Below are 15877 nucleotides of genomic sequence, written 5' to 3'. Positions count from 1 at the left end.
CTTTTTTTGCATGCTGGTGCTAGAAAAATTATTCAAGTCCCTTTATCTTCTTTAAGTTTTCGCCTAGGAGATTATTTTTCATCTTCTGTTTAAAGTTATTTTTTAGCACCACCTACTATTAAAATTATTCAGAGTGTTTTCTTGTTTGCTGGTTGCTTAAAAGGCATTCTATTGATAACTGTGTGAAAATAACACCTAGGAGAAAACTCCTAGGGGAAAAAGGGAATTGCATATGGCCCCATGTGTGAAAACATCTCCCTTGAGAACAATTAACCTTCCTGGCGGTAACCCGGAACGTAGTTCGGGGTTCGGGGTAAGCCGCGCAGGAGGTTTTCTCCGGCCCTGCTGGGCCGATTTTCTTATTTTTTTTTTTTTGCTGGACGCAGCTAGCACTTTGCTAGCTGCGCCAGCACACTGATCGCCGCCGCCCCGCGCCCGATCACCGCTATACGTTGCGGCGCGCGGGGCCCCCCCAGACCCCGTGCGCTGCCTGGCCAATCAGTGCCAGGCAGCACCGAGGGGTGGATCGGGACTCCCAATGACGTCACGACGTCGCTGATGTCGGTGACGTCATCCCGCCCCGTCGCCATGGCGACGGGGGAAGCCCTCCAGGAAATCCCGTTCTTTAAACGGGATTTCCTGATCGGAGATCGCCGGAGCCGATCGAAGCGGGCGGGGGGATGCCGCTGAGCAGCGGCTATCATGTAGCGAGCCCTACATGATTTAAAAAAAAAAAAAAACTGCAGCGCTGCCTCCTGGCGGAATTTTTCATACCTCAATAATTTTATAGAAAAGGACTTGGGTTCAAAAAACGAGGAAATACAGTGCAATTTTAGCAAAATCTTATAGAAAAACTTTATTGGTACAAAATATCAAAAAATTGTTTAAAAGGCTTCTTCAATTCCACATGATTTGTCTTCATATAATCAATAATCAACCATAGGACATGGATAATTGAAGCTGATTAGTAGGTATTATATTCTGGCTTGATGCAACTTTGAATAAATATTGTATTTTACAGGCGGCCGCCTGTAAAATACAATATTTATTCAAAGTTGCATCAAGCCAGAATATAATACCTACTAATCAGCTTCAATTATCCATGTCCTATGGTTGATTATTGATTATATGAAGACATATCATATGGAATTGAAGAAGCCTTTTAAACAATTTTTTGATATTTTGTACCAATAAAGTTTTTCTATAAGATTTTGCTAAAATTGCACTGTATTTCCTCGTTTTTTGAACCCAAGTCCTTTTCTATAAAATTATTGAGGTCTTATGGGCAAGGTGGATTGCCCTTAAGAGGACTTTGTGTTTTTGATCCTTCACTTATAAAGGATGATACCCAATTATACGTATTCAGGAATTTTTCATACCGCCAGGAGGGTTAAGAAAAAGCAGTCACTGGAATCAAGGCTTATGGGCCATATGCAATTCACTTTTTCTCCTGAGTTATCTCCTAGGAGATAATTTTCATCTTATCCTTAAAATACATTTTCATCATTTTACAATTAAAAAAAGTACCAAAAAGTTGGTGAAAAAGTACCATCAAAATTATTTTAAGTATTTTCTTGCTTGCTGGTGGGAAAATATCACCTAGACGAAAACTCAGGAGAAAAAGTAGATTGTATATGGCCCTATGTATCTTTCGCACTCAATGACTATCATATTTATATTGCCCACTATACCATTTAAAATTTTTTACATAATTTCCTTCACATTGTTGGTTTTGAATCCTTTGAAAGTAGCAGAGCATCCCTTGTGGTAATTACTTAGCATCCAATAACTGCTACAGTCTATATACACTAGTGATTCTTACTTATTATATCAGGGCATGCCGCTGTCGGCAGGACTCCCTATCACATCCAACAAAGGTCTATGTTATCTATTCACAATTCCAAGTCTGTTTTCAGTGAGATCAAGAGTTCTTTTCAGGAATTTTTATTGTGACTGTTTTCACTTCAGTGTAAGCTTTTAGTCCATCTTCCCCTAATTCTCTTCCATTTCCAGATTCTTTGTAGCCCCCAAATGGAGTCTGAGAGGCTACAATGTTATAGGTATTGATCCAAACTGTACCAGCTTGCAATGCTTGGGATAGGTACATTGCTTTCTCTAGGTCTTTTGTAAAGATACCTGCAGCTAGTCCATACTTTGTGTTATTGGCACTTTCAATAGCTTCATCAAGTTTCTTAAACTTAAGTATTGACTGTACTGGACCAAATATTTCTTCTTTTGCAATTCTCATACCATCATTTACATCAGCGAAAACAGTGGGCTTGATAAAAAAGCCATGATCACCATAGCGTTCTCCACCGCATAAAAGTTTGGCACCTTCTTTTTGTCCAATTTTAATATAGTCCAGGATTTTATTGAACTGTTCTTTATCTATTTGAGGTCCATGCTCTGTATTTGGTTCAAAGGGATCTCCAATCTTCCTTGCTTCTGCTCTCACTATAGATCTCTCAAGAAATTCACTATAAATTGATTCTTCCACATAGGTTCTAGAACCAGCAGTGCAGCATTGACCCATGTTGAAAAACACAGCTTGATGACATTGTTCTACTGCATGTTCCAGGTCTGCATCCGCCAAGACAACACAAGGGCTTTTTCCACCAAGTTCAAGCGTGACTCTTTTAAGGTTTGATTCACCAGCAGCTTGCTGTATTAGTCGGCCAACACTTGTAGAACCAGTGAATGCAACTTTATCGATATCCATGTGTCTTGCAATGGCTGCGCCTGCAGTGGGTCCAAACCCTGTCAACATGTTTACCACACCTGCTGGAAAGCCTGCTTCTTTGATCAAGGATGCCACATATAAAGCAGAGAGTGGCGTTTGCTCAGCAACTTTCATAACAACGGTGTTTCCAGTAGCTAGTGCTGGTGCTAGTTTCCAGCACTGCATTAACAATGGAAAATTCCAAGGAATAATCTGACCACAAACGCCAACAGGTTCGTGTCTGGTGTAGGAGAAATGGTTTCCATCCATGGGGATGGTTTTTCCATGATTTTTGTCAGCAAATCCTGCAAAATATCTGTAAATCTTGATAGCTTCAGCAACGTCTAAATGATAAGAGACTGAAAATGGTTTACCATTATCCAGCGATTCCAAGGATGCCAGGTAGACCCTGTCCCTTTCCATAAGGTCTGCAAGATGATTCAAAAGTCTGCCCCTCTCTGAGGCATCTGTACGACGCCATGGAGATCCCAGTCTAAAGGCTTTTCTTGCAGCTTCTACTGCTAAGTTGACATCAGCCTTGTCTGCTTCAGCCACATGAGCAATGACTTCTCCAGTGGAAGGGTCCACTGTTGGAAATGTCTTCCCACTGACAGCATTCTGCCATTCATGGTTTATGAATAATTTAGTGAACCGTACATCTTTTAAAGGCTTCTGTGCTTTTGTTATGGAGTATGAAGCTGCCATTTGACGAAATGTGGAGATGCCATGGTAAGCCTGCTTAGAGAACATGACTTCACTGCAAAAAGAAAAAAAAACAAAAAAAACAACAACATTACTAGATACAGTTTTAATAATGTATTGGCTGACAAATATATGCTAAGACAGTAATGCACTAAACATTCATGAGCCTTGAACTGGAATTTGCATTGGTAGAACAATCCCTGATCAATTAAATGTGAGCTGCTGTATAATTGTTCAGTGATTCACAAATCTGATTAACCCATGCAAATTTCTGGTTGAGCAAAGCTGGGAAAGGGAGTGAAGGTGAAGACACTGACTCATCTTCAAACACTATCAATGCATCCTGCCTCTTCTGATAATAGCAACTATAGGAAGGTAAGGAGAGATGTTTTGATTTATTTGTAGAAATTCTATCCACCAACCCTTCTCACAGTTGCAAAGACTAAAGCAGCAGTCTTGGCAAACATGTAATAGTACCCAGATGTGCTAGTCACTCATACAGCTTTGCCGCGACAGCTGATTGATCAAGTGAGAGGCACTGCCACTGCTTTTTTTAATTGTGCATGGGGGAGCGGAAGGGTACACAAAGGAGGATGCACGGGGAGAACGAACCGGGCCCAAAGGGGATAGAGGAGGACAAACAGGGCACAAAGGACAGAGAAAAAAAAACAAGGTACAAGGGGGGGGGGGGGGGGGTAAAAACAGTAACACATGGGAGCAAACAAGGACACGGGGACAAAAAGGACACAGGGACAGAAAAGGAGGACACGGACAACAATTATGACACGGGGACAAAAATTATGACACGGGGTACAATCAAGGACACAGGGGTACTAAGGAGGACATGGGGACAAACTAGGACACGGGAACAAACTAGGATACAGGGGGACGAAAAGGGGCATGGAGGAGGACACAAGGGGGACAATAGAGGGGCATAGAGGTGGACAGAAGGGGAACAACAGAGGACACAGAAGGATACAGGGGCACGGAGGAGTACACAAGGGGGACCGAGGTAGACACAAGGGAGACAAAAGTACACACAGGGACACAGGAAGCCATGAGGGGATAGAAGAGGACACAGGGTGACACAAGGGGTTCACGATAATTGGAGAACATCTACAAGACGCCCATGGATGCACAAGGTTCAGTATATTTAATTTTCCCTGGATTTATCCTTTAAACCTAGGAGCGTCTTACAGTCCGGAGCATCTTATATTCCAAAAAATACGGTACCTATCTAATCTCTTTTCCCCCGACACACGTTTACATAATACACCCCCTCCTCTAATTTTTCTCTATATACATCTTCTACTACTCTCTCCACAGTTTCCACTAAAATGAAGTCTCCCTTCTCCCCTCCAATAGATCAGGTTGTTTGGACATCTGTTGAAATGTCAATAAAACCCATGTAACTACAGTTCCCCAAGCTCATTCCTTAGGGGTAATTATTTGATTTATTTTCCTCATTTATCCCACATGTTCACTCTCTAACCACCTCCTGTCACCTTCAACTCAAAAACATATCTTGCATCCAACTAAAATGCTCACTAACTAAAACCTTTCTCTACCCCTTTTTATAAAGGTGGTGGGATCTGTGGTAATGTGCTGCTGGTGCAGTGATTCACTAAGGACATGCACATTCCAATGCTATTCCTCCCACATTTTCAGAGTGTCCCCTAGGCAGTGGTAACTTACTTCTAAGTAATTGCTGAAAGCCACATGGTGAACTTTCGGCTTTCACTTGCTCATCCCTAATGTCAGGATTTTCCTGAATATAAAGCAAACAAGTACTGCAACTGTCAACCCTATCTATCAGAGTGACAGGTGTCCTAATTGTAAGGTTTTTGTTGCAGGGCGTGTACTTCCCACTCTAATTTACTAGTTCTCAGCTGTCAATGAATTAAAGGGACTCCGAGCAGTGCAGAAACTATGGAAAGATGCATATCATTTTAAAGCTCTCTTTCTCCTGTTTCCAATGATATATAAACCACCACCCTACGTCTTTTAGTTTTCGCTATTTTCGCGATTGAAATTGCCGCGGCTGCGATTCGATCGCGAAAATAGAGAAAACTAAAAGGTGTAGGGCAACGATTTCGGTGTCGTCAGAAAGAGGAGAAAGAGAGCTTTAAAATGATATCCATCAAGCCATAGTTATATTGTATTACACAGGACGACACTTTCCCCAGTGTCAGCAGCTCCATTATGCTGAATGCAGCTGCTGACTTTGACAAAAAGTCGCCCTGTGTAATACAATATAACTATGGAAAGATGGATATCATTTTAAAGCTCTCTTTCTCCTCTTTCTGACGACACCTAAATCATTGCCCTACGCCTTTTAGTTTTCTCTATTTTCGCGATCGAAATCGCGGCCGCGGCAATTTCAATCGCGAAAATAGCTAAAACTAAAAGGCGTAGGGTGGCGGTTTATATATCATTGGAAAGAGGAGAAAGAGAGCTTTAAAATGATCTGCATCTTTCCATAGTTTCTGCACTGCTCGGAGTCCCTTTAAAGATTTAGGCTTTCAAGAACGTTATATAGTCAGTGCGAAAAAACTCATTTTAACATTTAAATCAAATATTTTACTCAAGTAAATATGGAATATTAGATAAACATATTTAATATGAGCCATGTGCTGTCAGAGGATCAAACTGCAAACCGATCTTGGCTTAAGCAAACTGAAGGCTTAAACCCACTTGCAGTGTTTTTATTTGTTTGCCAGAAAATGTTTTCCCATTCACTTGAATGAGAATCGCAGCAAAATGCCATGATTTTCCAATATCGCTGTAAAATGGATTGCATCATGTTTTTCTGAGATTTTGAAAAATCACTGCAATTTTGCAGCAATTCTCATTCAAGTGAATGGGGGAAGCTTTTTAAAATTCTGGCAAAAAAATGCTGCTAGTTGGTTTGAGCCCCAAACAGTCACAGTGCTGTTCTTGGGGACAAACAAACTCTGTTGATCGAGCACTTTAATAACAGCACAGAAGATTTGGGCGCAGCCAGCACCACCACAGACAGTAATAGGAATTACAGCTATAGGGAGTGAGTAACTTCGGCGCCTACACTGTAAGGGCTGGTGCACACCAGAGCGGTTCTGGAGCGTTTTTTAAAACACTTGCAGGGGGAAAACCGCTTGGCTAATAAAAGTGAATCGGATGGGGCACACCAGAGCGGGTCGTTTTTTCCACAAACGGAAACTCCTGTCCTGCAGCATTTGTTAGATTTCTGAGGTGTTTTTGCCTCAATGTTAAAGTATAGGAAAGTGGAAAACCGCCCTGAAAAACGCTAGATCAGAGCGGTTTTCCAGGCGTTTTTGTTACAACAGCTGTTCAGTAAAAGCTTTACTGAATCAATATTTGTAATCTGCTACACAAAAACGCTCCAAAAAACGCTAGGCATGTTTAGAAAACATTGCACAAAAGAAGCTGGTATGCCTGGCACTCAGCAGTGGGGGGTTTCAAGTGAAGGGAAAAGTCTTTTGCACCAGTAGGTACCAGCTCCGTCCTATTCACTCCACTGTGGGCTATACATGAGGGAGCGTGCTTCCAGACAAAATGGGAACATAACAATATCATAGAACACACAAGGCAGTCCGTGCACAGCTTCCTGAAATCACGTTTATTTTGCCATATTCTTTCGCCAGCAGGCAGAAACAATGTCACATTGCATAAGACATGTAAAAACAGTGGATCGATCTGACCTGAGTGAAGGACGGGTGCGGGAGGGTGACCAGGGGATGAGAGGACGGCGCAACAGCCGTTTCGCGCCGGTGTGGCGCTTGTTCACGTGCGTTTGTCCCAGGGCCTGGGACAAACGCACGTGAACAAGCGCCACACCGGCGCGAAACGGCTGTTGCGCCGTCCTCTCATCCCCTGGTCACCCTCCCGCACCCGTCCTTCACTCAGGTCAGATCGATCCACTGTTTTTACATGTCTTATGCAATATGACATTGTTTCTGCCTGCTGGCGAAAGAATATGGCAAAATAAACGTGATTTCAGGAAGCTGTGCACGGACTGCCTTGTGTGTTCTATGATGTTTAGAAAACATGCCTAGAATCGCTCTGAAATCTGCTTCAAAAACCTCTAGCGTTTTGCAGATCTGCTAGAGGTTTTTGGTGTGCACTGGGCCTATTTTGGCTTCCAGCAATAGCTGCAAGCCGAATTACATCATTCCCTACCATCCACGTGGACCTGGAGGGGGAATACTAATTAACGCTGCCGGGACTTGTGCAGCAGCAGGATAAGCCATATATCGGCTGTATCCTGGGCCCAGGTCTCCCGGCGGCGATTTCATACGTATGCCTGTTAATTGTCTCCTTGTACCAGGCTCACTATGGACACAAATAAATAGACTGAGCACAGGTGAATGTATTCTTCAAAAGACAAAGACAGACAACATCACAGGCCTTTGTAATTCTAAACAGTGAAGTTGCACATCTACTGGAAATGATAGGTACTGTTCCTTATGAATTGAATACATGTAAAACTAGGCAGCATTACTTTGATCTTGTAGTGCACCAAAAAGTTTGACTGACAGTATGCTGGCATTGTAAAAATAAAAGATAACTCACCCAAATGTTCATATGCATATCTACATTTGAGTGAGGCAGCCTTCACACTTATCCCTGTGATTTGTAGCTGCATTTTTGCACATTTTTCATTTTTGAGATTTAGCATTTTGTGATTTTTCAGTTCCAAATCTTCTTTTGTTTGTGTGTATTTGTATGTACATTTTTGGAGTGTGGGTTTTTTCATGCATACCAATGTTGGTCATTTTGATCATGAAATTGTCTATAATTAACTTCATATTTACAAATTTGCGGTTCTGCGTTTTGCAATTTTTCAGTTCTTTTCAGTTTTTACTACTTTGTATTTTTATGCACATTTTTAAAATGGGATTTTTTTCCTGCCTACCAATAGTTATTTTACAGGAAATTGTATATAATTAACTTCAAATTCACACTAGAATTTTCACATTAAGAATTGTATGCGAATTACATCTGTTGTGAAAAGAAACGTACATGCCAGACAGGTTTTTTTTTAGCAGAAAATTTGCTCGATACAACCCTGCATTAGACGCGTTCTCCGCAGAATTCACAAAATGGGAAATCTCACACTAATCTAATCTCACTGTGTTGTGTTGTGAAATAAACCTTATAGAACATAAGCACTGGTAAATCTCAGCTTTTGCCTATGTGATTTTTTTTTTTTTAAATAAACCTATGCTAAGATGTCATGGGCATTGCTGGTCTAAAAAACAAAAACAAAAAATAATTGGCTCGTATGGTGATCCTCTGATTTTAATACTTTAGAAGTCTATGGCTATTAAGGGGCCATACACTAGGCGACCAACCAACCATCCAATTCAAATTATTATTAGTGCTGCCAAGTGCATGCCCGACCGACAAAGCGACCCAATTTCGGGACATAAATTGGCCGCACAGTCAATTGCGCATGTTGGAAAATTTCGAGCCGAGGTTGGTTGGTCGGGTGTGCAGCCTTACGGCGGCCGATTTGCGAATGAGCGACGAGATGACGAAACCCCCACCGCTGGCGCCGCAATGTATAAATGTATGCAGTGTGTAGTGCATTTAAACATTACCTGTCCGGTGTCAGCCTCCACGCGGTTTCTGTCCATCTCCGGGTTCCGCATACACACTGGCGGCGCTCTGACATCACGAAGGCGCATAGCGGCTGACTTCAGCCGTTATGCGCCGCTAGCATGTATACGGCTTACCCGGCAAAATGGACGGATGGACCCGGCGAGCTGCTACAGGACAGCTAATGTATAAATGCACTACACAACATACACGTCCGTGGCTCAGCCAATTCCCTGATGATTTCATGCCGAAATTGGATGGGAATCGGCCTGTGGTGTATGGGCAGATTCGATTAAAGACAAATGTATCTCTAATCAGATTTGATTAGAGATACATTTGTCTCTTGGTCATCTGCCCATACTCATTCTAATGTATGGACACCTTTACACTACTGTACTGACCACCCAGATCATTATTTCTCATTTTAACTGTTGCTTGGTCAATGACAATTTATCCCGCACATTCAGCTCAGTAGAGTTGCAAGTACTAGTGTTCAGTGGAGAGAGATAACATGGAAGGTTCCCTGCAGTTCCAGTTAACCAACCTTAGGCCCCATTCACAATTAAAAGCGTAAAACGCCAGCGATTACCGCCGGCGTTTTGCGGGAGTGATTTTTCCGCGATTTAACGCAGAAAAATCACTGGACACTGCAGCGATTTTTCCGCTAACGCGATTGGCGCTTCTATAGCACTAAATGCGATCGCTGGGAAATCTTCTGAAAATGGTGCAGGCTACACATTTGCATTTGGCAATTTGCATTAAACGCTGGCGATTAACACAAATCGCCCAAGTGAGAACGGGCCCATAGGGTGTTATTGCACTAGCGCTTGAGCGTTTTGCCGAAATCACCGGCAAAACGCTCTAATGTGAATAGGTCCTTAAACCTGAATATTTTGCACACTCAGTGGAATGCATATGCGTTTACAATTATTAGGAAACCATTAGTCTGCAGAATTGTTACGCAACTAAATGAAAAATTAAAAATGAGCCCATCTAAATTGTTTGTTTTCATCTGTTAAAGTGAGACTTATAAAGAAACCACTAAAAATTTACAAATAAACATTCCTAACATAAAAAGGTCAGGGAGTACGAATATCGCCACTACTCATTACTTTTTTTTCAATAAAGGTGGCCACGCATTTATAGAGAAAATCAATCAAAAATGATCAATCTGACTGAACAGAAGATTTCCATGAATTGGAGGTGGAATGGATGCAGTGGTAGAACAAGAGCCCATAATGCTGCAGTTCTGTAGATTTTCAATAGATTTCATGAAGATTCAGATCAGGAGGGATCTATCCTTTGGCAATATATGAATGTGTTGCTACCTTTACAGTCATTAGCCATTCATTCATTGGGTTTATTAGTTTCTTTATAACTTTTTGTGCAGCAGCAACCACAGACCCTCAGACACTGTTCAGAGAGGTGTACTGTTTTCCTTCCCCATAAATATCCCAATTAACCTTCTGCCGCCCGCGTCACGCCAGTAGGCGTGGCCGCGGCGGCAGCCCCAGGACCTCCTAACGCCAATTGGCGTAAAGTCCTGGGGCTCTGTTTTGCATGAGATCGCGCGCATGGTGCGCGCGCATCTCATGCTCGGAGGGCGGAGCTCCGCTCCGCCTTCAGTCTCCGAGCGGCTATTGCCGCTCAGGAGACTGTTAGACGGCGATCACGCCGTCTGTTTACTACGTGCAGCGCTGCGATGAGCAGCAGCGCTGCACTGGGGACAGCCGTGTGACACGGCTGTCCCCATGGGGGACAAGAGAGCGATCGGCTCTCATAGGCAGAAGCCTATGACAGCCGATCGCCGTAATTGGCCGGCTGTGGGGAGGGAGGGAGCGAGGGAGGGAAGGGATTTAAAGAAAGAGGGTTTTCTTTAAAAAAAGTGACAAAACACAAATATTTATAAAAAAAAAAATAAACATGGGGGGAGCGATCAGACCCCACCAACAGAGAGCTCTGTTGGTGGGGAGAAAGGGGGGGGGGGGAATCACTTGTGTGCTGAGTTGTGCGGTCCTGCAGCTTGGCCTTAAAGCTGCAGTGGCCAATTTTGCTAAAAATGGCCTGGTCACTAGGGGGGTTTAGCCCTGCAGTCCTCAAGTGGTTAAGAAGGGCCCACTCGTTTTCAATAGGTCATATGAGGGAGGGTGCCATGCCATTAGTTTTTCATCCTTAAAGCGGAATATAACCCAAAATTTCTTCTTTGCTCTAAAAGATTATTTACAGCATATAAAATACTAACACAATGTTTTTTTTTTGTTTTTTTTAGTAAAACAGCATTCAAAGGGTTACATCACAGGGCTGACTCTTTCTTCTGCAGGGAGAACTCGCATCCGAACGGCTGTTAAGCTTATCTTGTGTACACATTCTTTACTTGATACATTTATGTAAACATTGGCCTCAATTCACTAAGATCATGCTGGAGATAATAAGGCAAGAGAAAAATTACCTCCACACAGTGAGAGAGTTATCTTATCTCTTCATTCCTTACGTTACCTCCTCTGTAGTTAATTTACCTCCTCTGTAGTTCTTTTCACACGCAGTTAATTAACCTCCTTGCTGGTTATCCCGAGCTCAGCTCGGGGTAACCTGCGCAGGAGGATTTCTCAGGCCCCGCTGAGCCGATTTGCATAATTTTTTTCCCTACGCGCAGCTAGCACTTTGCTAGCTGCGTGTAGTATGCTATCGCCGCCGCTACCCGCCGATTCGCCGCTACCCGCCGCGCCGCCCCCCCGCCCCAGACCCCTGCGCAGCCTGGCCAATCAGTGCCAAGCAGCGCTGATGGGTGGATCGGGATTCCCTATGACGTCCCGACGTTTATGACGTTAGTGATGTCATCCCGCCCCGTCGCCATGGCGACCGGGGAAGCCCTGCAGGAAATCCAGCCCTGGTCTCGCTACATGATTTGAAGGGGAAAAAAAAAATATGCTGCGCTGCCTCCTTGCCAGAGGTAATTAGACCGGCAAGGAGGTTAACAGCCTGTCTTTAACTCTGGAGTTATTTTAAGGATTGGAGAGTTAACTTAAAGACAGAAGAGTTAACTGTAGGTTTGCCTGAGGTAAAATGTTTCCTGAATACTACATGCCTTATCACCATGGTAACAACTCTAGAAACGTTATTAAAGGACTTACGAGGCCAAGTCCATCAAAAAAAATTAAAAAAAGTTAGCTACCTTGCTCAGCTTGTAAGGCACGGAGGACGCCGTCCGCGCCCTCCGTGCCGTTCCGCCTAGTCCCCGCCGCTGCACAGCCCCCCGAACGGTCCCCGACCGCGCGGCCCGGGTCGGGCTCCCCAGCCTGTACCAAGATGGCCGGCGGAGCTGGCCGCGGCTGCGCAGTCCGCATAGCCGCGAGTGCGGCTGCGCAGCTCTAAGGCCAACCCCCCGATCCACGCTACTGTTGATAATTGTATGGGTTATAAAAATTAGGAAAACACATTTTTGTTGAAAATTTTGTCAGAGTTTTAAACCGCTTTAAGTGCTTTACTGGCTAGCCAAACAGTAGAGTGCTTCAATGCATATGATGGAGCATTGCCCTGCATAAAAATCATCTTAAAAGATGCACACTTTTTCCTGCACCACTGATTATTCTAGCACATACCTGTACCCCACCTCTCTGGGCACTGAACACCTTGTATTCTTGGACACTCCAGGTAGGTTACATCCACTCATGCATGGAAATGTATGCCAGAACAAGCGCGATGACTTATATGTATGAAAAACTGCAGCCCACTACATGCCTCTACCATGGTCATAAAGTTAGGGTCACAGGTGCTTGAGATGCCATGCTCAAACAGGCCACATTGCTGGACCAAGGGTGAGCAACAGTACCAGTACCCTCTTTCCCTTAGAGGCACTGTGCTAATTCCTTCAGGACCCGGTTAGCCTGGATGAGCTCCATGAAAGTCTTGTATTAGCCTGTTCACAATGATGTTCGTAGCTGGTTCCTATGACTTTTACTCTGTCTCATATCCTTTCCACTTGATGCGATACAGAAAGTGCCCTGGTGACCATCAAGAATCCAAGATTATTTCAATTTGCAATTTTTCCCATTGTCCACAGTGACAGGAAGAGGATGAAAATTACTTTTTGTTGGGAAAAGTATCGTCCCTGATTTGAAACAAAATACAAAAAAGACTGGATACATTTTGAGGGATCCTAAGTAATCTAAGTTTAAAAGCCAAAGGATTCACAACCTTATGAACAGGAAATTGGCCAATGAATTTGGGCTCCAGCTTCATTGAAGAAAAAAAAACTGGCCCTCTAGGATGAATACATTCGACTTGCACTTAGCATACCTGTAGCTACCGGTTTCTCTTTATAAGGCAGTCATACAGGTATACATTTTTCCAGCAGATGTGATCACCTTTGTTTAATCTGATGGCATTCTATTTAATCTCAATGTGTCCAGTCAAATTCCAGTAGATTTGAATGAAAGGGAGATCAGTCTCTTCAGAATATCTTTATCAAGTGGCAGGAGGGAGGAGTGGGAGGGGAATGATGGAAGCATTGCATACAGCATTAGCAGTTTAATTGATTCCCGATTGGATTTCTGAAATGTAATGAAGATCAAGTGGACAAGTTGGTAGTAGTGATCACTTCCAGGGGCGTAGCAATAGGGGTTGCAGAGGTAGCGACCGCATCGGGGCCCTATTGATCTCTATTGATCCTGTGCTTATAATAATCACTTCTATAGATACTTTGAATAGTGGTAATCATTAACAAACTGTTCCCCATGCACCTCTGACACTGTAGTTGTCATTGGCAGGTTTTGGTGCACCTTAAAAATTGATATGTATAGAGTGCATGTGGGGGCCCATTGTAAAACTTGCATTTACGCCCACAGCTCCTTAGCTACACCACTGATCACTTCTGCCCAATCAATTGTCTGATAAGGGATTGTCTGACCATTTGCCTTAGTAGCCTGTTATATAATTGTGCATCACTAGCATTAAGCCTGAAGTGCTGTCAGAATGGACAGATTTTTTTCATAGAACCTTTTGTGATGTGGAAAATCGCAGACTGTGCAATGAAATGGTAAATTAAGCATTGAACAAAATGGAATTCTGTGTGCATGTAACAGAAAAACACATCTATAAAAAGCACATTACGGCAATTCCCTACAGCTGTCCTCAGCACTGTTCAGCTGCTGAGCATATTTGCATATTTCCTATAGAATATACGTGTGGACGAGTGAATGGATATGAAGTAAAGGAAAAACTCACCAAATACAAGTCCTGCTGCAGCTAAGCGCTTCTGTCGCTTCTTATTTATAGCTCACTACTCATCTTTCTTCAGTAAGCATTGTGGAGGGTTATCCTCCTCCCCCAGTGTCTTTGCATTATCCAGAGCACACGTGAAGCGTGACTGATATCAGCTATGCTGACACTCTCTGATCTCCATTTTTTAACTGGTGAAACAAAGTAGTACAAGCAGTTGTCATTTTATGTGTGATAATTCTACATGTTTGAAATAGCACGATATGCTGAAGCTTCCATTTTGACTTAATTGATCATATTAGAGAAATAGAAAAGAAAAAAGGTGAGCCACAGTAGGTACAAAAGTGAAAAAACATTTGTGGTACAAAACCAATTAAAAAGTCCTGCCATCCCGCGCACACTCAATTTAAAAACATAGAGCAGTAGGTAGGGGCTGACCTCTTAGCATACCCTCTCATTTACCACTTATCACACCACAGTGGCCATAACATTCATAACCACAGCTGCAGCTGGTTAGGATTTCTGATAGGATAGCGCAAGTGCACTTATTCAAGCAGTTTCATAGTACGCAATACCCCCCATAAAATGGGCATAAGCAGCAATGCAATTCAGTTTAGTAGCATCAATTATAGTCACAGATTTTTCAAAATTTAGTAGGCAGATAAGTAAGGTCAGTTAATGGGTTAGCAGATCATCCTGTCAGCTAAAATGCCTCAATTGCAAATCACTGGTCTGACTTTACAAGCATGGCACAAGCAAGGCAGTTCAATAGCAGTGGTATAAGGCTCTCACAGCCTAGCCGGTAACATGTGCTGCCACACTTGCCAAATACAGTATCTGTAATCACTGAACATGCGGCTCTTAGAACTGCAACAAGTTGCAGGTTTCTGATAACTATTACCGGTGGTGCAGACGTTTGACGGATTTGATGCAAGTGATGTTTATTTACAGTGAAAGGTACATGCAATGTTCAAAGCAGGGTTTCCGAGACGTAATGCAGAAACAGGTTTTGCAACACAAGTTCAAGAACAGTATGCAGGAATATTACCCAGAGACTGGCAAACAGATACAAGTCCAGGAACAGATATGCAGGTTGCACCAGGAACAGATATGCAGGTTGCACCAGGAACAAGCATGCAGGTAATCCAGGAGCAGGTATACAGGTTAACCAGGACCACGCATTCAGGCAAGGAATCCAGGTACTCAGGACAGGAACAGGTATGCAGGAATTGAAGTCCAGATACTCAGAGCAAGAGCAGGCATACAGGCATGAAATCCAGGTACTCAGGACATGAACAGGAACACAGGCTTGGAATACGAGCACTCGGAACAGGAACAAGGATACAGGAACTCATGACATGACACTAGATACATGAATCAGCTATCAGGGAAATCTGAAGTCTAACTGCACTGAGCTAGGCTTAGACAATGCAATGCACCAGCAAAGCCTGCTGGGAACTCAGGATGCTAAATGCTTTCACTAATTGAGCAGTTACCCTGCAGGTGATGGAACACTCCCATGCATATGCAAATAGGATCAGCCCTGCTGCTAGCTGATGTCTGCAGCCGCAGAGAGCCCTGACACATGCATATGCAAAAGGGATGAAATTCATTGCTAACTTATCGCTGCAATGACAG

General features: G+C 43.2%; 1 protein-coding gene across 1 annotated transcript; it reads right to left on the bottom strand.

The window, feature by feature from the left end:
• Window positions 1–1590: 1590 nt before the first annotated feature.
• Window positions 1591–14299, bottom strand: LOC137551492 (aldehyde dehydrogenase X, mitochondrial-like). Its single transcript, XM_068271346.1, has 2 exons — window positions 14246–14299; window positions 1591–3476 (listed from the first exon to the last, which is right to left on the bottom strand). The coding sequence occupies exon 2, from the start codon at window positions 3467–3469 to the stop codon at window positions 1922–1924; it is 1548 nt and encodes a 515-aa protein (XP_068127447.1). The 5' UTR covers window positions 3470–3476; window positions 14246–14299; the 3' UTR covers window positions 1591–1921.
• Between the last annotated feature and the right edge of the window lie 1578 nt (window positions 14300–15877).

The sequence above is a fragment of the Hyperolius riggenbachi genome, chromosome 1, assembly GCF_040937935.1.
Source record: "Hyperolius riggenbachi isolate aHypRig1 chromosome 1, aHypRig1.pri, whole genome shotgun sequence".
Taxonomy (NCBI): domain Eukaryota; kingdom Metazoa; phylum Chordata; class Amphibia; order Anura; family Hyperoliidae; genus Hyperolius; species Hyperolius riggenbachi.
The sequence above is the reverse complement of the archived record's forward strand: the minus strand, read 5'-3'. Positions and strand labels throughout refer to the sequence as shown.